This window comes from Prunus persica, chromosome G7 (genome assembly GCF_000346465.2).
Source record: "Prunus persica cultivar Lovell chromosome G7, Prunus_persica_NCBIv2, whole genome shotgun sequence".
Taxonomy (NCBI): domain Eukaryota; kingdom Viridiplantae; phylum Streptophyta; class Magnoliopsida; order Rosales; family Rosaceae; genus Prunus; species Prunus persica.
The window spans coordinates 13,922,315-13,944,747 of NC_034015.1; the positions used below are offsets into that span (position 1 = coordinate 13,922,315).

The window sequence follows — 22,433 nt, forward strand, 5'->3', positions numbered from 1 at the left end:
ATCATTGACGGAGGTGGTTTTACCAGATCACGACGTGGGGGAGTATTTTCCTTCGGATGACGTAATAGTGCCAAGATTTTGACCTCTTCGAACGTTTGTCCACGACCCTCTGGCTTCGATGGAAGAGGCCATTTGTATTTTTGCACAAATGAAATTTTTTAGTAGAAAATTTGGTGTGGAAAGTGAAAAATCTTGGAAGGAGATAAATTTGTATGAAGATTTGGTGTGGAAAGTGAATAATATTTGTAGGTATTTATAGAAAAAATTTCAAGAATTTGTTTTTTAGCCAAAAAATGGATAATCTAAAAAAAATTGAAATTTTTTTTGGCCAAAAATTGGACAGCCGTTGGATTAGGCAAGATTTTTTTGATCGGAGGCTCCAAGAGAAGCCACGTGACTTGTAGTCGTTGGGCTATGTGGGCTGGTGGTCAGCACTGACGTCAGCGTCAACGGCTGATTTTCAAATTTTTTTATTGTTGACGCGTGTATTCCATGCACCAACAGCAAAAAAAAAAATTGAGAAAAGTAGCCTTAAAGCAACAGCCCAGCCCATTTTTGCATGTGAGCTTGCCCAGGCTGGTGGGTCCCATGCCTTGCCCAGACTGGGTTTGGCGCACTGGAGGTGGAACTCGGGCCTGGAGGGGCTTCTTGCCAGGGCAAGTACCTAGCGCTGCACTTGCTCTAACATGTAAGGAGCCAAACAATGTCGTCCAAACCGTAGTGTGAATTGCCCATTTTCAAATATCAAATTTAAATTGGCTAAAGATTTCTGAAATCACACACCATGAAACTTAAACATGAGAAGGGCGGCCTTACATTTTGTGCTAAACCACCGCACATAAAGCTTTCATTTTGAACTAAGGCCGACATCAAAACAAAGCGAGTTGCACAGGGGACAGCTTGTGGTAACAAAACCAAACAATACGACGTCATTTGTCGTTGTGAGTGACAGGCTTGGTTTGTCGCAACTTGTATCACTTTTACACACACAAACGCAACACAAAAAAACATCCAAAGAAAAGAAACTCAAAAGCAGAGAGAGAGAGATGCAACATAAAGATACGGAGATAAAAGAGAGACGAATCTACAAAGGAATTGGACCCGAAATTTCACTCCCAAACTAGAAATTTTTTCGTTTTTTGGAACTATTACAAAGCAAAGCCCACAATAACTTATTTCCCAGAAACTAAATATCAAATTAAAAGCCAGTGAAGAGAGAAATATTTATATCAACTTAATTTCCCACACGTGCGTGATGAACGGCCGCGATCAGATCAATGGGTCCTCGACTGATTTAAATTAAATCCATCCGTTCATCTTTGATTTGAATTTGTCCGAGTAATCGGATCCGACGGTCCTTATCATATCTTCTCGAGCTTCTCGGCTATGACCAAGGGGTTGCTTCTGGCGATCTCCTCTCTCCCAAGCGTCTTGAAATCAAACGAACACGCGTGCTTCTCCGGGTACCTGTGGACCCCACAGAATGTGGTCCCGCACCTGCACTTGAACCCGGTCAGCCCGACACGTTTCCTGCACACGGTGCACCGGTTCGGCTGCGAGACCACCGCAACCGCCTCAGGAGGCCGGACATCTCCGGCGCTGTGTCCGACTACGTCTCCGGCCACCTCCGGCAAGGTCAACGCCGGAGGAGGAGGCTGACAGAGGGTCTCGATCACCGGAGAAAAGGAAGAGGAAGTCGATGAAGAAGAAGGAGCAGAGACAGAGGAGGAAGAAGAGGCGGAGAGAGAAGCTTCGACTGTGGATTTGATCGAAGCCTCTTGTTGCTCTTTGAGGCAAAAGTCCCGGTAGCATTTAGAGCAGAGGTTCATTGTGGCCGGGCTGCCGAAGAAGCCGCAGTTGTTCGCGCAGAGACGGAGGCCTTCGGGCGCTTGGCATCGGTGCTCTTCTGCCATGGCTAAAGGATTGATCTGATTTAACCTCCGGTTCGAGATCTCGTAATCGGAAATTGAATTTCGCTTTTCGATTTCGCCGATCGGATTCGATCAGATTGGATCGTCCTCTGCTTCTCCGAGAGAGATCGATCTACGAAGAAAATGATCTGAGATCGAGAAGGCAGAATAATTATAACAAAATTTACAAAATCTCAAACTATTTTCCTTTTTAAAAAAAGCCCTCAGCTCGCTGTTTGGTTGCCGAGAAACAAAAGGAAGGAAACAGAAAAGAAAAAAAAATCCAAATTCCGGTTTCGAAACTCAGAGAAACAGATAGTCGTGTGGCTAATAATAATAACCATCACCGTCCAGAAGATCCGCGTATTTGGAAACTAATTTCTCGGAACAAAAGGAACCGAAAGTTACGGATTCTGGATTCTCTCATCTGTTTTTCTTTTGTCCTTAATTTTCTCAGCGACCAAACGGAAACTAAAAATAAATAAATAAAGAAAAAATGAAAAAGAAAAAAAGAAAAACGAAAAAAAGGGAGAGAGAGATTTATGTACCTGTTTTGCGAAGGGGTTTGAGAGATTTGTGAAGCGAACGCGAAGAGGAGAACGGGGATAAGAATATGAAGAAGAGAGAGAGAGGGGAAGCGAGAATCTTAAGGCCGAAGAATTATCGAGAAGGTCATAGGAATAATTTTTAAAAAAAAATTAAAGTGGGAAGGAACGGCGAAAAGGGACAAATTTAGAATAATCCACCATTGAATATTATATGATTGGGAAATTAAAATTAGTTTATGAAAATTGGAATTATCCGAGAGACAGCCTGGAAAATCTCTTTTTGTTAAAAAAAAAAAAGGGGGGAAATGATTGTGAGTGGTAAAAAAAGGTTGCGGAAAATCATGCATTTGGCACCGTTATTGATAGCGCGTGGCCTTTCGCTTTTTATTTTTTATTTATTTATTTTATGGTGGCAATTCTGAGGTGGTCCTGTTGGTGTTGTGTTGGATTGGAGGGATTGGTGGTTCGGTTGGGTCGATATTTAAAGGTCACAATAATTGTTGGGTTGGAGGGTTTTGCTTTGATACTTCTTCCCTAGCTGGCGCAGCTGATTTTTTTGGCCTAAAAGCTGAAAGGGAAAATACATTGAATTCGGCTTATATACCTTTCTTATGGCATAAGGAAAACGAAATATTGTCTGCGTCTGTCCCAGATTGTTGTGAGCACTAGGGTTTCAGTTTTGAGATAAGGTTATTCAGTGGGTTCGAAGTAAGTTTCAAATCTAGTGAATGATGTCAAAGCTGAAATCCTTTCGAATCTCTTTTACATGAGTCAAGAGTCTCGATTTCACCACTAAAATCTCTTTTTGATTATATGAAAAATTATCGATTTGATGCTTGAATCAAGAAATTTTTGATTTTTTTTCAAGCTTTTTCACATGATGTGAGGTTTATGATATTATAAAGACGTGCAACTGCATTAAAGAATTGGAAATAGTATTAAGAAAGAGGTTGAGTTCTATATATTTTATGTGTTCTCTACTTGTAAATTCATATGGATTCGGGTCTTACAATTCGAAACACAACTCTTACAAATTTACACAATTTGATATAATTTATGTAAAGGAAATTAGATTGATGTGTGATTTCTGAGATGTTGACTTTGATTGCTATATAATGTAACGGTTTGAAGATAACATAGAGAATTTTGTATTTTATATGATAGAATATGTTGCTGCTCAATGAATGAATGGCATAAGACAATTTTTTAATTAAAATTCATCATCAATTAACAAGCAAAGATAATCATAAAAGTTAAGACATTTTCGATTTAAATTGATTGTTTTTACAAAGATGATCATCAAAAGGTATTCAAAAAAATTAGCTATTTGTAAGGGGTTTATAGTTCAAGTGGTTAAAAATATTTATCCACATTCTTGAGATTCTAAATTCTATTCCTCCTCCGTCAATATCACTTGTAAAAAGAAAGAAAAAAAATAGATGTTCGAACATCAAATCACATTAGAAGATGAGAACATGATGAAAGAGGCCAGAAAGAAGGGAAAAAGTGGTTATGAGAACAATTGATTTCCTTAGAGCACCATACATGTAATGCCTCTCGGCATCACTTCATGAATATGAATTTAATGGCTGCTGCTGGCCCAATGCCTTGGCCATTATCAAATGGATCATAACTGAGAGGACTAAAATGGCTGTGAAAATTGGGAAGAAAATGTCGAGAGGGTTGAACTCTGCCTCACTCACATTCACATGATATGATGTTAACATGGCGTGCAAACATAGCAATCAAACCTACACCATCCGTCAAACTCTCCTTTCGTCTATTACTTTTTCTTCTTCTTTTTCAGTTTTTTTTATTTAAAATATATATAAATTTCGAGATGGAACTTTAACAATTATAGAATTTGGTTGCATTCTTAAGCAAAACCGCGTTTAAGGATGCAATGACTTTGTCCACTTTGATCACTAATGGTATCGTTCGTGATAGTGATCATTACCCATATAAAGTCTAAAACATGGGATAATTAGATCAAATATTCAACACATTTTTATTTTTGTTGCGAATAAAATTGATGAAAATTTGGTGCCAAAGGGTCTTATTTTTTAGTTAAAATTTAGCTAAAAACACTAGAAAGCTATTATAGGAGCTCCTTATAAAATTTCAACTCCAACCATTCTTTAGTTTAGGGAATCATAAATGATTATTATTAATTTTTTTTAGTTTTGCATAAATGCTCCTTCTTCCTATAAAATAATAATAATAAATAGTTAGCATTAAATAAATACTTAAAATAGCATTAAAGTAAAACAACATTTAATTATAGGGAGCCACTAGGAATCCTTTCTCTCTTATGAGATTTAAGAGCTCTTAGAAGTCTCCCTATTTTAAGAGTTGAATAGGGAGCATGGTTGGAGGTGAGATCGGGTAAAAGAGAGAGAAAGAGTCTTTTGTTTTTTGAGTATTTTATATTGTTAATTAATTAATTAATTAACAATATATTATTATTTATTTGGTGGGTATGGGTATTTTAAAAATAATGATAGATGGAAAGATAGGATCGTGTTTTTTCAAATTTATATGGTAGATGGGAAGTAGGCCTATAAATGAAGCCCAGGCTCGATGGGCTAGCATGAACCCAACCCGATTTTTTAAATTATGGGCTTACCTAGCCCAAAGCAATGGATGGGCTTAGCCTGGCTCGAGGTCTAATGGGTAAGACTTGGGCGATGTTTTTAAGCCCTCCAAAAGCGCGAATCCAACCCAAAACCCAACCTGATTTTTTTGCTAATATGCTTGTTTGAATATAACAAAAATGCTTGTGTGATTATTATATTCAACCATACTATATAACAAAAATGCATGTACACTTATGTATTCTATATATGTGTCTCTCCATTTTTGGTTATAATGTATGTGTATATATATAATACACATACACGTATGCATAAGAAATATGCACATATACTAAAGGTTTATTATATATACATATATGTGCATATGTACAAGAGTAGTATATATTACAAACACATGGAGTAATGTACAAGAGCATATGTGTACTTGTTATACATATATGTCAGGAATGTGGTTGGCTTGGCCCGACTCATTTTACAAGCCTAGTGGGAAGATAAGGTAGGTAAGAAAATATGTCAGGAATGTGGAAATAGTAGCACTCTTTATAAATAATTTTTCTTAATTGTCCAATTTTGTGTTGATTTGGAACTTATCGATTGAAGAGCCAATAATTGATCCACCTGAGGTGGATAGTTAAGACAGTTTTAATCGATTTAGGGCTAGTTTGGCATTGCTATGTTGTGAAAATAATCGCTGTCAGATTTGCTGTGAGAGAAATCAGCTGTGGGAGAAAGCAATTTGGCATCTAGTAAACTTTTTGTTAAAAATGTTGTTGGTACTAATTCCTGCATAATCATTAAACCTAACACCTCTTCGAAATTGATTCCCACATAATCAGAAAATGAAAGCATCTCATTAGTTGCTTTCCCTTATAGCTTTCTCTCGCAACAATTTTTAACAATAAGTAATTTTCTCATAGTTTACCAAATGGGTCGAGCTTCCAAAATTTTAAAAAAATCACTTATCACCCCAAATAAACAATGCCAAACGGGCACCTAGTTGCAAAAGAAGACCCACTAATTAATCGATTTAGGTAGGACTTGCTACAAAAGAAAGGTAGTTGACTTGCTAATTAATGTCAAGTGATGAGGGTATTCAATATTCATTTTGAAGGCACAAGCATACTGACCTGATTAAAGAAGACTAATTTTATTTTATTTTTGTATTAACACGCAATGAGAGGTTCAAACTTTAAATCTTTTCAAACATTGAGAAGACGATTTAAGTAAGAAAGACCGAATAAAACTGCTTTTTTTTATATACATAAAATATTATTTTTTAAATATGTTTAATGGTTGATATTATACTATGTCAATCAAACTAGTAGAGAATTTTCACATATCATATGGTTTCCTAGCGAGTTTTCAGAATGTAAAATTGATTTTGCTCGCTAATTTGTAATGATTGTGTTATGTTGTTTTGTATCTTGGCATAAGCACCCTTTTTGGGCAATTACTACGACTATAAAAAAAAAATTTCAAACATTTCTTTCATAATTAATTATAAAATTTTGTTTGCAAGTTACAATATGAATGAGACGAATTTATATCACACTTAATATTAATATATATTTGTTATAATATGAATAAATTGCTAAGGGTTACTTGTTTCTAAAAACATACATATTGTATGGAAGAAATAAATCAAACTCGCAAAGATTGGTAGGAATAATTTGGGAATGATAGAGTTTCTGTTATTACAAAAAGGAAATGTTAGATTAGTTTCTTTTTATTTTTTGTTCCAAAAAAGGAAGAAGGTAGATTTGTTGGAAAAAAGTCACGTGATATAGGCCCTACTTGCCAAGAAAAAGTATACTTCCCCGCCATTTGGAATTCCAAGAATGGTAGCTAGAGCGCTGACACCAAACTGTAGCATCAGCAGATACCTGAAATCTCCAAAAACGACCTCTCAGTCTCAAAAACGACCTCTCTGTCTTCTTCACTATAAAGATTAAAGACAATGGATCCAAATTCTTACGTACGCAAATAATTTAAAGATAGTTCTCAGCTCAGTTATGAACTTGTGGCAAGCAACCACCAACTGGTGGAGAATCCATGGAACTTTGCGAACTCTGTACCTCCTGTTTTTGGGTCAGGTCGTCTCCTTTGTTCTCGCACTCATGAGCGTCACTTCCTCTCTTATAGCCACTCTCGGTAACTTCAAAAACCCACCAACCCATTTCAAATTTCTTGGTTTTTTTTTTCTCTTATTAATTTCTTATTTACTTCATTCATTGTTTTTCTTTGTTGGGTTTTCGAATCTTTTGATAGAAAATGGTTTCATGGTTGGTGGGTTTGTTCAGGTGTGGATGCGCCTATTACACAGACTATGTCTACTTACTTCGGTTTGGCTTTGATTTATGGGAGCATCTTGGTGTATAGGCGTGAGAAGCTACGGGTATGTCTCACTTTTCAAGCATTAAATCCTATATTATGAACCAGTTTCAAGAAATTAATCAGAGTTTTGTAGCTTAAGTTACTTTGATTTGCCATTAGTGTTCCATTTGGTGAAATGAGCAATGAAAAAGTTGAAAACTTGGGATTTGCAGGTTTCTTGGTATTGGTATCTACTCTTGGGGTTTGTTGATGTTCAGGGGAACTATCTTGGTGAGTGCTAATGGTTGAGCTTTCTTTCACATGGTCAGTTTCAGTCCTGGATATGCAATTTATTAGTCGATTGTGCTGCTTGTTAAGTTTGTTGGTATAGATCGTATATCCATTCGACATCGATTTGCTAGTGGTTGGGATCGAATGATTCTGTGTCTTCGTTATGGCATTGGGTTGTGCATTGTTTTTGGTTGGGATGATTGTACATTAAGGGCTCGGATTTTGCCAGACTGTTTCAGGTGCAAAGGAGAGCCTATATCTTTACATATTAAATGATTTGGTAGACATTGTAGAAATTCATCAATAGGAATTAATAAAAAACAAAAGGAATTAAAACTGTGAATAACATTTGTATGGCATTAATGAAAGAAATCACAATGCATATCAATTTTTGACAATAAAGAATAGACAATGTGAAGTTTAGGGGACACTGGTAGGATGTTTTTCAAAGATATTTTGACGGGTTAAGTCAGTAAGCAGCTTCAAGCCAGCAAAGTAACTATGGCTATTAGGCTTATAGTTTGCACGCATGACGCATGGAGAGAACATGATGTGTTTTGGCAGACATCCATTCTGAGCAGAATGTCTTGCCTCATCATGATGATTATTTTCATTGGCCGAAGGGTGCTCGGATATTCAGGCTCCCTGGTGTACAAGTCTGCAGTATGAAATATGGAAATCTTTGCCTTTACAGGACATAAATTTGTAAATTGAACATCTAAACTAATGTTAACTTGTGGAGGAGTTTAGGGATTTTATTGCATATAGGTACTTGAAACGCAAATGATGCAGGGCAAAATTAACTTTATGTTGTTTTGATGCAGTGAACGAAGCATACCAGTTCTCATCAATTACAAGTGTGACACTATTGGACTGTTTCACAATAGCTTGGGTCATAATTTTGACGTGGATCTTCCTACGCACTCGATATTCCCTATGGCAATTGTTTGGAGCAGCCACCTGTGTGGTGGGCCTTGGTTTAGTGCTTCTTTCTGATGCCGGGGTGGGTGGTGGAGGTGACTTTCTCTTACGCCTTTTCGACTAAAATTTTCCATTTGGGTAAATAATTGTTACGAATACTTTTCAAACATTTGCCTTTTTCTTTTTCTCAAAAAAAAGGAAGAAATGTTTTCACTTATAAGTTAATGATTGTGTTTTGAGTGGTCTGTTATTGGTGAAGTTTTCCCAGTTGATATGGGGACAATTTTCTTTTTAGTAAAGTAAAAAAGAATGAAGAAGACAATCATTAAATAGTCCTATATCTATCACTAGAATCATACCCAGTTATGTAGCATCTTTTCATAATTTTCATTCATCCTTCAGGTGGCTCAAAACCTCTTCTAGGGGACATACTTGTCATCGCAGGAACCATTTTCTTTGCCATGAGCAATGTTGGTGAGGTTGGTGAATCCTTTCGAACTCGTATTTTCTGTCACTTTATCCTTGTAAAAAGGCATCAATGGCACAAAAAGAAGCTATTACAGGAGAGACTTTTACAGTAAAAAACCCTTCACCTGAAACTTACATACTTTTCCTATCCCATTTTTAGCTGCAGAAGTGGTAATATCAATGGAACATCCAAGATCACTGAACCCATGTTTCGTTTTTTCTCTCTCACACTCACAGAGACACAATTTTTGGTTGACTTTAAATATAATTATTTTTACCCCAAATAGTTGCCTCTCTTGAGTTGTTTCTCATCTTAGTCCTTCCTAAAATGCAGGAGTTTTGCGTTAAGAAAAAAGACCGTGTTGAAGTAATTTGCATGATCGGTGTTTATGGATTTCTAGTGAGTGCATGTCAGATGTATCCTTTTCATCACAAAGTGCATACAAGAAAGTGGCTTCATATAATTTGTACCATGATTCTGTATTGGAGAACAATATCTCTTGGACTCCTTAACCCTCTTGTAGGTCTATCCTGGAATTAAAGACTCTGGAGTCAGTTGAGTGGTCTACAGATATTGTAAGTGATCTTAGCTTTGTATAATATGTGAATAAATTTGACAAATAAATAAGCAAGATTTCTAGTACTTTCTGTTTTTTTCTGGGGCTGTCTTTGTAACTCTGAAAATATACAGACCTTAAATTGTGAAAAGGTTGCTCAAAGTATGTAATCCTGTTGTGGATTTCCTGTCTCATTCCGGGCAGTTCTTCCACCTGAATTAGGACATGAATCAAAATATCAAGGTAGTTGCATAGCTTGGGGTTTAGGAGCTTGAAGAACAATTCATAATTACATTTCATGTGGCCATTGTTTACCCTGCTTTACAAGCTGGATTGACATCCTTGACATGTGAGATCCTGCTAGGATCATGCGGTAACATGAACAAGTTCAACTAGGTGTTGATCATAATTGTATCGTTGGATGATGTAAGGTTCATAATTTTTATTTATGTTCTTATTCTTTTAAAGGATTAGAGCCTTCAAGAATTACAGTTAATGATGAACTTGTGGAATATAGACAAAGAGATCATTTACTGCCGCTTATATAAATGCTTGAATTCATGTACTGAAATCCTAGATGAAAGAAAAGAGGAATCTTTAGAAACTTTAGATACTGCATTACATGATATAAAAGACTAAGATATCTGTTTTTCCTTGATTGTGTTCTCTTCTTCTTAAGTTGAGTGCTCTGTTTTCTTTCTTCCCAGATATTAGCCTTTGCTGGTTATGGTGTATCAGGCTTATTGTTCTACACACTTGCTCCATTTGTTCTCAAGGTCGATTTTCTTCTCCTCAACTGTTAACACACTTACTTCAAATGCAAAAAGCAATTTGTTACATTGCCTCCCATGGAGTGAAGCAATTCTAAGAATTACTCACTATTAACATCTAAAATAATTGCTTTTTTCCCATACAGTTGAGCGGAGCGACATTGTTGAATCTCTCTATTCTCACATCTGATATGTGGGCAGTTGTCTTTCGCATCTTTTTCTATCGCCAGCAGGTACCTTAAACGATGGACCCCTACATTTTGGAAATAATTCAATTGTTATGAGCCTGACACTATATAGATTTTTGCAATTATTATATGCTCATACCTTCCATATCCTTATAAGTTGCTGACACTGATAGTAAACCTGACTCGAATTGCAGGTAGACTGGTTATACTATCTAGCGTTTGCAGTTGTAGTTATCGGACTCATCATTTATTCATTAACGTACGTTTCTGACCTTGTATTGAACATACGTTATTAAATACTCAAAATGCGTCATTGGAATTAATCGTTAGAAGAACACTTGATTGTTTGCTGTTATAGGGAAAAAGATCCGGTTCCTGTACCAGCACTTGAAAATGGAAACCCCAGCTTGGAATACCAAGTTCTTGAAGATGAAAGTGCTACTACACCAAGAAATCAAGCTTTGACTTCATGAAGGGGATAGAAGCACTGGTCTCGAGCCGACTTAAACATCGAAATCCGCTGACAAGTATTCCGGAAACCTGGTATCGATCTCATCTTAAGCAGGGATTGGCTCAACTGTACCAGCAGACATAAGTGGGAAGGCATGCATTCTAACTTCAATGCTAATATATCTACCAACAGCAATGACAACCTCCACATTTTGGAAAGAGGATGCCAATTATAGCTAGTGCAGTAACTGTTGTTGGGAAATGCTTTTTTGTTTTGCTTTTGTCTGAACTGTTGGGTATTGAGAAGAACACTCTTTGCAGTCTTGCTAGTTATCCAAAACAATATTATTCATTTTGGAATTGAAACAGCTTCTCAGTATAGCCAATTTGTATTAATGTCCCAGATGTATCAGTATGGATATGTTAGAATTTCAATACAGCATTCCTGCAGTCCAACAGTTGGGATTTTTTTCTTTTTCTTTTCATACAAAAAATACAGACATGAATGTCACAGACACACCAAAACTTTCTCCCTCCAAGGAAAGGAAGCAAAAAGAGAGACAGAATTTAAAAATATTTTATGTAATGGCCCAAGCAACAGCCCACTAGTCATGGGCTTAAAAACCAAAAATCTATTTTTTTTTCAAGAAAAAAAAAAAGAGTAAAAAAATCTGACACAAAGAAAGCGATAAAGCTCCATAAAATTGTGCCAAATTCAGGTCCCCTATAAAAACCCCAAAACCATAATCCAAAATCTAAAGAAACACCCAAATTTCCCTCCTTTCAATTCCCCACAAACTGACATGGACCAACAAAACTCCACCAGCTCCTCCACAACCCCAACTCCAACTCCAACTCCCTCCACCTCTCAACAACCACCCTCTGAACCACCAACCCAATCCCAACCTCAACCTCCACCTCAATCTCAGCTTCCCCCACCTTCCTCAACAGCTTCTTCAACCCCAACCCCAATCCCTCCGTCCCCAAACCCTAACCCTAACCCTAAACCCTCAACCCCAGTAACCCCACAACCCCAACAACCCCAACCCCAACCCCAGTCTAGGCCTCCCTCCACATTGGCTCGCCCCTGGCCGCAGTCCCACTTCGCCCACTTCCCATCGCCTTCTTCTTCGGCTTCGTCTGGGCCTCCCCCTCCGCCCTCGTCCTCCGCGCCTCCCCCGCCGAGGGGCAGCATTGCCATTGGTGTTCCTGCGCACCACCCTAGCCCTTCTCCTCCTCAACCCGCTCCCTTCTCGTCCTCTTATGGCCAGCATTTTGGTGGCCTGGGCCGGGGCGGTGCCGCTGTGCCTGAACCCGTATCCAATTCCAGTGCTTCCCAGGTGACATTTTACTTCTATCAACAACTACATTACTGTTATTTGCAGAAAAAATGAAATACAAATGAGTGTGTGGTAATTATAGTGAGTATTTGACATGTTGGGTGACAAAAAAAGAACTGAAATTTGTGGTTTTGTTCTGTTGCTGTTGTGACTATATAGAGGGTTGGTTTTCTCATTTGGAATACTAGATGTATTGAATTTGTATGTTTTTCTCATATAGGTGAGACCGTCTGTGCAAGGAATGCAAGGAATGGCGATGATGGGTTCACTCGGTTCAAGTTCTCAAATGCGGCCAGCTGGGGTTAGTGCACAACATCCACAGAGACCTGTCCAATCCTCTTTTAGACCACCATCTACCGCAAGTAGTCAGTCCCCGTCTTCCCAAGTTAGTATCTCGTTGTAACATTTACTATTTTGATTTCAATGTTCAATTTGGAGTTCATAGGCATGTGAGTTTAGATATGTAATGTAATAGTACTCTGTCATAACTCACAAGATGAAGTTGTGTTGTCTGCCAAGGTTTTTCTGATTGCCTTTTTAGAGGAATTATTTCTTTCTAACTTCAACATACCGTTAGTGTTCGCATGCTCTCCATTTTTCAATTTGGGTCTTATGAAGAAACGATTGGACTTGCATTGTTAAGTTCATTGTTGATCAAAGGTTTTGATCATGAAACTAACAAAATATCAGAGTATTGTTTGAATTTTGTTTCCAAGAATATGAGAAACCTGGAGTATTTTAGCCTTCCTTATTGTATAAAACGGATATGCTTGGGGGTTCCATTTCTGTGTCCTGTTTTCTATTTTGGGGTTCAGTTGGATCATGCATTCATTTACTTTAGACCTTTATATTGATTGCTGCATCTGCTCCTTACTGCTCGTTGTTGTTGGTTTGCCTTCTTCTTAAAGACTTCTGGTGTTCAAGTTTTTTTTTTCTTATTTTTTCCGAGCTTATAAGTATGCTTGCTGATTCCATTTCCTTTATGCAGAATTTCCAAGGACACAGCCTTTTACGAGTTTCTTCAGTAGGAACTCCTAGTACATCACCAAATACATCTCAAGGTTTGCAGCCTCATACTCAGCCATGGTTGTCATCTGGGTCACAAGGGAAGCCTCCTATACCGTCCCCTTCATATAGGCAGCATATGAGCTCACCATCCATGCAGCAAAGATCACATGTTCAGCAGCAACAGCACCATCCCCTTCCTACTGCTTCACAGCAACAGCACCATCCCCTTCCTACAGCTCCACAGCAACAGCACCATCCCCTGCCTTCAGCTTCACAGCAAACAGCACCATCCCCCTGCCTTCAGCTTCACCGCAACAGCACCATCCCCTGCCTTCAGCGTCACAGCAACAGCACCATCCCGTGCCTTCAGCTTCACAGCAACAGCACCATCCTCTGCCTTCAGCTTCACAGCAACAGCATACATCACCGGCGCAGCAGCAACAACCTTCTTCGTCGCATCAGGGACCCGAGCATTTTGGGCAACACGTTCAACCATCAAGGATCCCACAAACAACCCCCCGTCAAATTACAAGGGTCCAGAACCTGGCAAACCAGAAGTCTTCCTCTCCTGCATCAGTACAGCCTAACACAGTCCAATCAGGGCCCCAAAATAAAAGTGCTAGTGCAGAAACGGATGAATCTTGTAATAGAATTCTTAGCAAAAGAAGCATCCATGAGTTAGTTAACCAGGTAAGTCATGTTGGCCTTCTTTCATCATATTTTTATATTTGTACATGCTAGCATTAGTCCTGAAGTTTCATCAGTAGTCACTGTTAAAACTAATTTTAAAAGACATTCATTTCATGTTAGAGTGGATGCATATGTCACATTTTGTTAATGGTTCTTAAAGGAAATAGTTTCGTCCATTTAAATTTGGGTCAGAAAATTGCCTCTAGCATGTGAATTGGCAGCTCCAATATCTCCAAAATATTGTATTATTTTTTCGCCATATATTCCACATTATATAAGAGGGAACTGCCTTCCCAACCGCTTGACTATAATATATTTTTTCTTTTCATTCAGAATACATGTGAAATTCAATTTCTTTTGTTTTTCTCTTATGTTACTAAGTTTTCTTCTTTTGGACAGATTGATCCATCTGAGAAGTTAGATCCAGAAGTTGAAGACATTCTCATGGATATTGCAGATGAATTTGTTGAGTCTGTGAGTAATTGAGCTAATATTTTGTCTTTTTTTTTTCTTCTTGCACTTAAAGGATATCCCTGATTATTATTCAGCATATATGCCTAAACAAATTTTGGCAATTTATTTCATGAAACTAGACCTTTTTGTATGTTGCTAACCATGGTAACTTTTTAGTTTGTTCTCACAGATGTTTTCCCAAAAGAATCAAAAGAACATTAAGCAGTCATATTTACGTGTTGTGAGATTTTTTCTGATTTTCTCTAAGAAATTATCTGTTTAAAAGGATGTTGTTATTTTTATTTCATTGAGTGTTCCGTTGGTGCCAGTTCAAGAAGGAATTTGTTCTGAATTTTTTGAAATTCCCAATGTTCACATTCTCTTAATTTTTAAGTATTGACTATCTTTTCCTTTTTGGTTAAACTCGTGGGTATCCTTATGATAAAGCTTTATTTTGCTCAATTGTCTTGTTTGGTATTTGCTTGATCTCTTTCAATATACTCTATAATGATTGTGCCTTATCCACTCTATTCTTGTTTTCTAGATACTTATAATATATTTTTGTCATAATTCCTTTGTTGACGGTATGCTTTTTTCGGTGCGTAGATTACAACATTTAGTTGCTCACTAGCCAAGCATCGAAAATCAACTACGTTAGAAGCAAAAGACATACTTCTACATATTGGTTAGTTATGTGAGAGAAGCCCTTGATGATTTTCTGTTCACATTATGTACATCTAGTGCTTCATCATCTATATCTTATTTTGTTTCATACAGAAAAAAATTGGAATATAACTCTTCCTGGGTTTGGTGGTGATGAGATTAAGGGCTTCAGGAAACCAGTAAGCATTGATTGACTGGTTACTGTTCTGTTTAGATCGTAAAACTTAAGAACCCATGCTTATGGTTATACAAAAAAACAGTATTTTTTTAATGATTAATTAATTGATGAATTTGTTTTGTGTGATGACTTTGCAGCTCACAAACGATATTCACAAAGAGCGTCTTTCTGTTGTAAGTCTGGCCTGTGTATTTTCCCTTCTCTATGGACATTCGTACACCTCTACACATTGTGTGTGTGTGTGTGTGAAGTTTGGGTTGGGAATTGGCTCATGCATGTTTTCTTTGCTAAACTTTGAGTGGAACTTGGGTGTTTAGATTAATGCATGATATCAACAGAAATGTGTAATACTCGCTCGTTATATTTCTCCTGTTTTATTTTTTCTCTCCCTTATTTGACAGATAAAGAAGTCCATAGTAGCAACTGAGACAGCAAATGCTAGGAGTTCAACTGGACAAGCCACTGGAAATGCAAAGGGTAGTCTTGTTAAAGCACCTGCCAACGTCATAAGCTCCCAAAACACCAAAATGCGTGAAGTTACTTAATGACCTTAACTGTTGTGAGCAGATTTATACTAAAAAGGTATGTCAAATATGATGCTTGTATTTGTGGTCACATATGCTAATTGCTGCTGATATTTGTGTTAAGCATACTGCAAGTCTGCATGTTGATAGTTCAGAATTTCCTAGAGTAAATGTTGCTCTTATTTTTGAGGTTATGATGCATAGCTTGTGATGTTTGTGGAACTGTGGATATTGGATTATAGTCCGAGTCTCAATTAACCTTGGTGGTTGGTTAGCCAAAAGATTAGTTATTTCTTTTATGTTTGTGTGCCTGCACTCATTTTTTTTTTTCTCCTGTCCAACAGTTGGTAGGTCACTGGCATCGCGGAGTTCTTTCGTCTGGTGCATGTGGCCAAATTTTGCAGTAGAAAGTCTTACAGTTGAATCGGAGTAATCCTAGTGGGCCAAAGTTTTCCCCGGGGGTTTAAGGAGCTAGAAGTCTTCCTTCGGGTTACATCAGTGAAGTTGAAAGTATAAGTTCCACCAAAACAAATGGATTAATCCTGACCCTTTTGGCTCACCAAATTGTATAGCTCCGTCGACCAGTTGTATGGCAAAAATTTTAAACACGTCTGTAAATGGGGCCATACATAGCAATGTTGTTTGTGTTTTGCTTTGGCTGTAAATGGGCAAATCAGAGTTTTGTATCTATTTATTTATCCATCTTTACCAATATTACCATGCATCATACACCGAAATCTGAAGCGATTAGAAACTATCAAATTCCAAAAACCCTTTTGGTGTTTTTATGGTAAATTTGCTCTTAATATTCGAGGGCATGCAACCAGCAGGATAATAAGATAAGCTTTAAGCAAACCCACCACATGTTGTGGTTGGTGATGTGTCCAAAGTGGCCACTTTCTGTTGATTCAAGATTTGATTTTGGTTTTGGTCTTTGTTTTACATGAATTATTCTCACTCAGTTGGTGTACGATCAAATTATGTATGCTCATGAGGGAAGAAAAGTAGCTTTACCATAATATAACATGTGTGACCACATGCTTTTGTCTTAACATAAAACAATTAAATATTGTGAACCTCTGCTGATTGTGTGGGATGTCACTCAGACGTGCAATTCCTGCCCACATGTCTATTGCCGTGTTTTGAACGTGAATTTGAGATTCGAACTTGAGTGCAAAATCAATTGACTTAACTTAATTTACGTCACCATCATGTTGGTGTGGTGTTTGTAAACTAGTGGAAAACAATAATTTCTCATGCGTTCCATAATTTAAGGTTGAGTTAGAGTATTAAAGAAAAGTGGTTCTCATCTCATAATTTTGTCATGGTGAATGGTGAGGTCGTCACCTAATGCTCTGCTCAATTGTAAAACTGGTGTCATCAGATTGTTCAATTCATTTTTTTTATGCTGGTTGGGATAAAATATACTTTTGATTTTGTCCAACGAATAAATTCTAATTATAATATGGACCAAGAGTCGATCTACACATATAATTAAAGGCTGTAAAATGTTAACCTTTCCCAAATTAATTCTCTATCATTTTAAATCAGGATTGCATTCTGATGTGTAATCCAAATTTGACTTTATAAAGTTCTTTAAAAAATGGTTTATTACTAACTAATATTAATTAATTTTCTGATCACAGTTCTTATTAGAAATAATTAATAATCAAGGAGGATAAGAATAATTATATTTTCATAATAAAATAACCAATCCAATTCACGTGGTTGCGTGGAATCATAAATAATGCATGTCAAAATCAGACAACTAACCACAATCCCTTTCAATTGGTACTTGGCTTTAGAAATTAAGCAGGATCGAATGTTAGGTTAAGATGTAAAATATATATATATATATATATATATATTATAATGACTAATCCCAAAAAGGGTAGGAGTAGGTAATATTAACTTTTCATGCATTTACAATTACTATTTTTAGTTACGGTTGACAACACTAAACTTGCTTAAGACAACTTGAGCATTTATCTATTGATGAATATCATAAGCAATGAATAACATACTCTAAAAACAAGAGTGCTCAAGCGAGAATCGGTTAATAAGTTAATATGATGCTAACCACTCATTTTTAATCCACATAACTGTATCATTTAAAAAGCATTCAAACGATTCATTATTTAGAATCATCATTCATAAATCTGTCTTACAAAAGTCAACAAAATAGACCAAACCAAATAGTAAAAGTTTGTATATTATTATCTTATCCGACTATCCGAGTGTGTTGCATTTAACAACGTAGTGTGATTATAACCACCATTAGAATAAACTCAACCAATCCAAGTAGTAAGCCTAAGTTTTTGTAATTTTCATTTGTTTCTTGTATTGGATAAGCCTTACCCAAGTCAGAAGCCTAATTATATCCTTTCAATTTTCGCCCCCCAGGAAGAATATTCTGTTGAGCTGGGGATGTTCACCATTGCAATTTACAATGAAAACAGAAAATAAAATAAATTAGTTAATTGAAAAAAGCAAAGAGACGGGACAAGATTCAGATCCATTTGGAATACCCCCCCACGTTTCGGTTTCTAATTGGTCCGGACTCAACAAGTCCCACTTCTTCATCTTCGGGCACCTAACAAAAGCAACAAATATATATTACTCGCCGAGAGGCCTCGCGGTAGCTGATCTTCGCATCGCTTTCTTCGTCCCTTCGGATCGGACGAAACCCCAATTTCGATTATAATATTTCATGCTATGTGTGTATGTATATGTTGATGTATAATATATAATATACACGCGCATATACATACACATTATATAAATACTCTGTCCTCTGATTCTTCTCTCTCTACCTTCTGCGACCTAATCTTTCTGAGATCGGAGGCGTTTTTGGGGAGCACGATGACGAATACACACGGTGTGGTGCTCGATGGCGAAAGAGACGGCGTTTTGGACTGCCAGCTGAAGCGTGAGAAGCTCATTATTGATACTGACCCTGGAATTGGTGAGTTTTTCCGTTTCATTTCGCTCGTCTTTGCTGTTTTTTGTGTTCCTATTCCTGCTTCTATCCTCTGTTTGGTTGCTGAGAAAGTGTGGGAAAAAGGAAAGAGGATGTGATTGAAAATTTTGATTTTTATGTGTTTAATGTTATGAGTCGTGGAAAGTGAGCAACTTGCCTCAGCTAAGAACGGTTAGGCACTTTTGCTACATTTGCAGCAGACAAAAGGAGTTTTCCATTTTTGATGTGTTTCTTTATCGAATGTTTAATTGTTTGTATGTGAAACAGTGATATTGACGTTGTGGGAATCTTTAGCAAATAAAGTAATTGCATTGTGGAATTATTTGTTGGTGTTTTCAACTATTTCACCTGGCTGGGAACTGGAAATTGATTAGAAGCAAAGGAAAGGATGGTTGTTTTTTTCTTCTTCTCTTATTCGCATGCTTTATTAATGAGTGAAGTTTGAAAAAGAAAGGGGATGAAATATTGTTTTTGGGTGTCAATTATGTTTTAATCGGAATAGCTGATAAATTTTACAGTGCTATTTGGTTAAACAATTTGCTTTCTGCGCTTCTAATGATGAGTTTTGAATCTTTCTTTTTCTTTTTCTTTTTAAATATTAAAGTATGTCTAGTTCCTGCAAAAGTGTTTCGAGAGCATCTGCTATAACATTTGAAAAGGCAAGAAAAACTTAGAGAGAAAGGGAAGGGGGGAGGTGTTGGCGGCAGTGTTGAGAAGTTTATTTGCTGTTATTCTCAATGTATTACTATGCACTCTAATGAATCAGTGAGGTTGCAGAAAATTTTGTAATTCCTGCATAAAATTGGATCCAAATAACATTTCTGAAGTTGGATAAAATGATATTGGAAAACCTTCGGGTTATGGATATATAGATACTGGTTTATGAACAGCTTGTAATGACTTATTTTTCTCTGTTCTGTTCTCGACATGTTCCATGTGTGATGTTTCTATTGGTAATAAACAGATGATACCATAGCTATCTTAATGGCATTTCAAACTCCAGAGTTGGAAGTCTTGGGGTTGACAACAATATTTGGTAATGTTACCACAGAAGATGCCACTCGCAATGCCTTGCTTCTGGTATGTACTTGTATCAGTTGATTTCCGTCTTCTTGTAGACTGAGCCTTTTTAATGTCTTTGGGCCTGTCTTGTCTAGTGTCTATCCTTTTTTTCCCTTCATTTTTTTAGTGTGTTCATGATCAATTAGTATTTTGAATGTGCAAAAGGATAGTGTGAGATCGCAGGGCATCCAAGTTTGCCTGTGGCGGAGGGAAGCCCTGAGCCTTTGAAGGTAATATTTTGATATACATTTCATCATTTAAGTACCCTTCACCTCCTCCCAATGCCTCCGTTAGTTTCCTAATCGAACTTACTTTATTTAGTTTATCGTAACTATGTTTCATTCTTGAAAAAAGGGTGGAAGGCCACGTGTTGCTGACTTTATACATGGTTCTGATGGATTGGGGAACATATTTCTACCTCCTCCAGAAAGAAAGCAAATTGAAAAGAGTGCTTCTGAATTTTTAGTTGATATGGTCTCCGAATATCCTGGAGAAGTATCTATACTTGCCCTTGGTCCCTTGACAAACTTAGCACTGGTAAGTTGAAGTATCATTTTTCCGTTTTTGTGTTTGCCTTGAGCTTCTGAATTCTTATTAGCCTTCCCTAATATGTGCATCGTTCCTTGCTTAGGCAATCAAAAGAGATTCTTCCTTTGCGAAAAAGGTCAAGAGGGTGGTCGTACTTGGTGGTGCTTTCTTTGCACTGGGAAATGTAAATCCTGCTGCGGAAGCAAATGTAAGGGCCACCTCTTTCTGCCACAATGATCCTAATTATAGGCAGTAGTCACAAAACTTAGATAACGGATCGCCATATTATATTATGTTTTATCGCGACGAAAACATTTTCTTGAAAATTTTCTTGGGATTTGTTTCCATCCCTGTGGCCTACTTTCAGCTCTTGTACTTGTATAACTGCAGTTAGTTGTTGCTAACACTGTTCTCTCATTTCCCTTTTCTGAAGGGAAAGAATGTTATTGCACTAAAAGTAGCGAGTATAATATTAAAATGTTCCATCATCTCAACGAATTGTACATGATGACACCAGTCTCTGACTTGCAGATTTATGGAGACCCGGAAGCAGCAGATGTTGTGTTTACATCTGGGGCAAACATTACTGTTGTTGGAATAAATATTACAACCCAAGTTCAATTTACAGGTGGAATACCAGTTTATAGTTTGTTTAACTTTTCAACCATCATCTTGTACTGTTTTAAGGGAAGTATTTCGGTTTCAGATGATGACCTCCTTCAACTGCGTCAATCTAAAGGAAAGCATGCTCAGCTGATAAGCGACACGTGCAAATTCTACAGAGATTGGCATGTTAAATCTGATGGTGTTCATGGTAACTTATTTATGCAATAACCCCAACACTTAGTTCAATAGTTTTTATTTTCTTTCATTTCGTGTCTGATACAATACAATACATCTCAATGGCTCTCTGACATTGTTTCAGGGATTTTCCTTCATGACCCGGTCAGTTTTGTAGCACTAGTCCGTCCTGATCTCTTTACATACAAGAAGGGGGTTGTGAGGGTTGAAACTCAGGGCATCTGTGTTGGGCACACACTGATGGATCAAGGACTTAAAAAGTATGAGCCGATTATTATACTCTTGTGAAAATCCTATTTCTGTTAGATGCCATTTTGATAATTGTGTTTGCTCTATTACAGTTGGAATTCAAGCAATCCATGGACAGGCTATTCCCCTGTTGAAGTTGCTTGGACAGTGAAAGTGGATGAAGTCCTCGATTATATAAGAAGTCGATTGATAAAATCATGAAAGCTGTGGGATTATGTAACTGCAATCCAAATGTCAATAAAAAGACAAATTGTAAAATGAAAGTTGGGTTGCTTCTTGTTACCGACGAAAATCGCTTCATGGATTTTCTTTCCTTCTTAGAGGTAGTAAAGAGCGAGCTCGCCTGTGCAACCTTCCCCTTCAATATCCAGAACTTGTAAAACATTTGCAAAATATTGTCCAATTAGCTGTTAATGAAAGTTGTCAACATGTTGGAACTTTTGTGCAATCAGATTCTTGAGCCATTTGGTTTTCCGCACATGATGTGATGGTTGACGTGTAAATTAAGAGTTGGTCATAATGATCGATATGATAAACACATATCAATCGATTAGAAAATATGGTTCCTTGAACAATTTGGTTTCCCCATCGGTTGAATATATATATTTTACTCAACCACTTGGCTGACGTACAATTACTCTGTTTCTTCTCAAGCAAACTTTCCAAAGCTTTTTTCTTCGATACTTTGAACCTTAAGAAATCTAACGCCAGTCCATTCCTGTCTATGTGACTGCCCAACTGCTAAAATATAAATATGGTTTGAATATTTTGGGTTGATTTTATTCTTCTTCATAAGGAGATATATAGGAGTTTGCATGAGAGTTTTATAAGGAATTAGACACAGTAAAGAATTAGGAAAGTATCTCCTAATTGTACAATGATTTATCACTTATATAAGAATTGGAGCAGTGGTGGATTCTCAATTCTCCTCATGGCTGTTGAAAAAT

At 37.1% G+C, this 22,433-nt stretch overlaps 4 protein-coding genes across 5 annotated transcripts; 3 read left to right on the plus strand and 1 right to left on the minus strand.

Annotated features, from left to right (window-relative positions):
- Window positions 1,041-2,686, minus strand: LOC18769136 (zinc finger A20 and AN1 domain-containing stress-associated protein 6). Of its 2 annotated transcripts, none has more exons than XM_007202577.2 (2): window positions 2,459-2,686; window positions 1,041-2,043 (listed from the first exon to the last, which is right to left on the minus strand). In XM_007202577.2, the coding sequence occupies exon 2, from the start codon at window positions 1,911-1,913 to the stop codon at window positions 1,362-1,364; it is 552 nt and encodes a 183-aa protein (XP_007202639.1). In that variant the 5' UTR covers window positions 1,914-2,043; window positions 2,459-2,686; the 3' UTR covers window positions 1,041-1,361. The 2 variants fall into 2 exon arrangements, with proteins under 2 accessions (XP_007202639.1, XP_007202640.1); XM_007202578.2 differs by having other exon boundaries at window positions 1,041-2,059.
- On the plus strand, window positions 6,976-11,483 carry LOC18769686 (solute carrier family 35 member F1). The gene is made up of 11 exons (XM_007202919.2): window positions 6,976-7,203; window positions 7,353-7,447; window positions 7,599-7,656; window positions 8,481-8,672; window positions 8,980-9,056; window positions 9,380-9,462; window positions 9,570-9,621; window positions 10,310-10,378; window positions 10,519-10,605; window positions 10,755-10,819; window positions 10,919-11,483. Exons 1-11 carry the CDS (start codon window positions 7,065-7,067, stop codon window positions 11,031-11,033), a joined length of 1,032 nt encoding a protein of 343 aa, XP_007202981.2. The 5' UTR covers window positions 6,976-7,064; the 3' UTR covers window positions 11,034-11,483.
- Window positions 11,520-16,755, plus strand: LOC18770014 (transcription initiation factor TFIID subunit 12). Its single transcript, XM_020568034.1, has 10 exons — window positions 11,520-12,350; window positions 12,571-12,735; window positions 13,339-13,641; window positions 13,710-14,048; window positions 14,448-14,522; window positions 15,108-15,186; window positions 15,279-15,343; window positions 15,480-15,515; window positions 15,744-15,924; window positions 16,211-16,755. Exons 1-9 carry the CDS (start codon window positions 11,814-11,816, stop codon window positions 15,885-15,887), a joined length of 1,743 nt encoding a protein of 580 aa, XP_020423623.1. The 5' UTR covers window positions 11,520-11,813; the 3' UTR covers window positions 15,888-15,924; window positions 16,211-16,755.
- LOC18770778 (uridine nucleosidase 1) lies at window positions 18,375-22,071 on the plus strand. Its single transcript, XM_007204635.2, has 9 exons — window positions 18,375-18,831; window positions 19,811-19,926; window positions 20,079-20,138; window positions 20,263-20,445; window positions 20,540-20,644; window positions 20,968-21,064; window positions 21,143-21,250; window positions 21,362-21,497; window positions 21,579-22,071. Exons 1-9 carry the CDS (start codon window positions 18,729-18,731, stop codon window positions 21,685-21,687), a joined length of 1,017 nt encoding a protein of 338 aa, XP_007204697.1. The 5' UTR covers window positions 18,375-18,728; the 3' UTR covers window positions 21,688-22,071.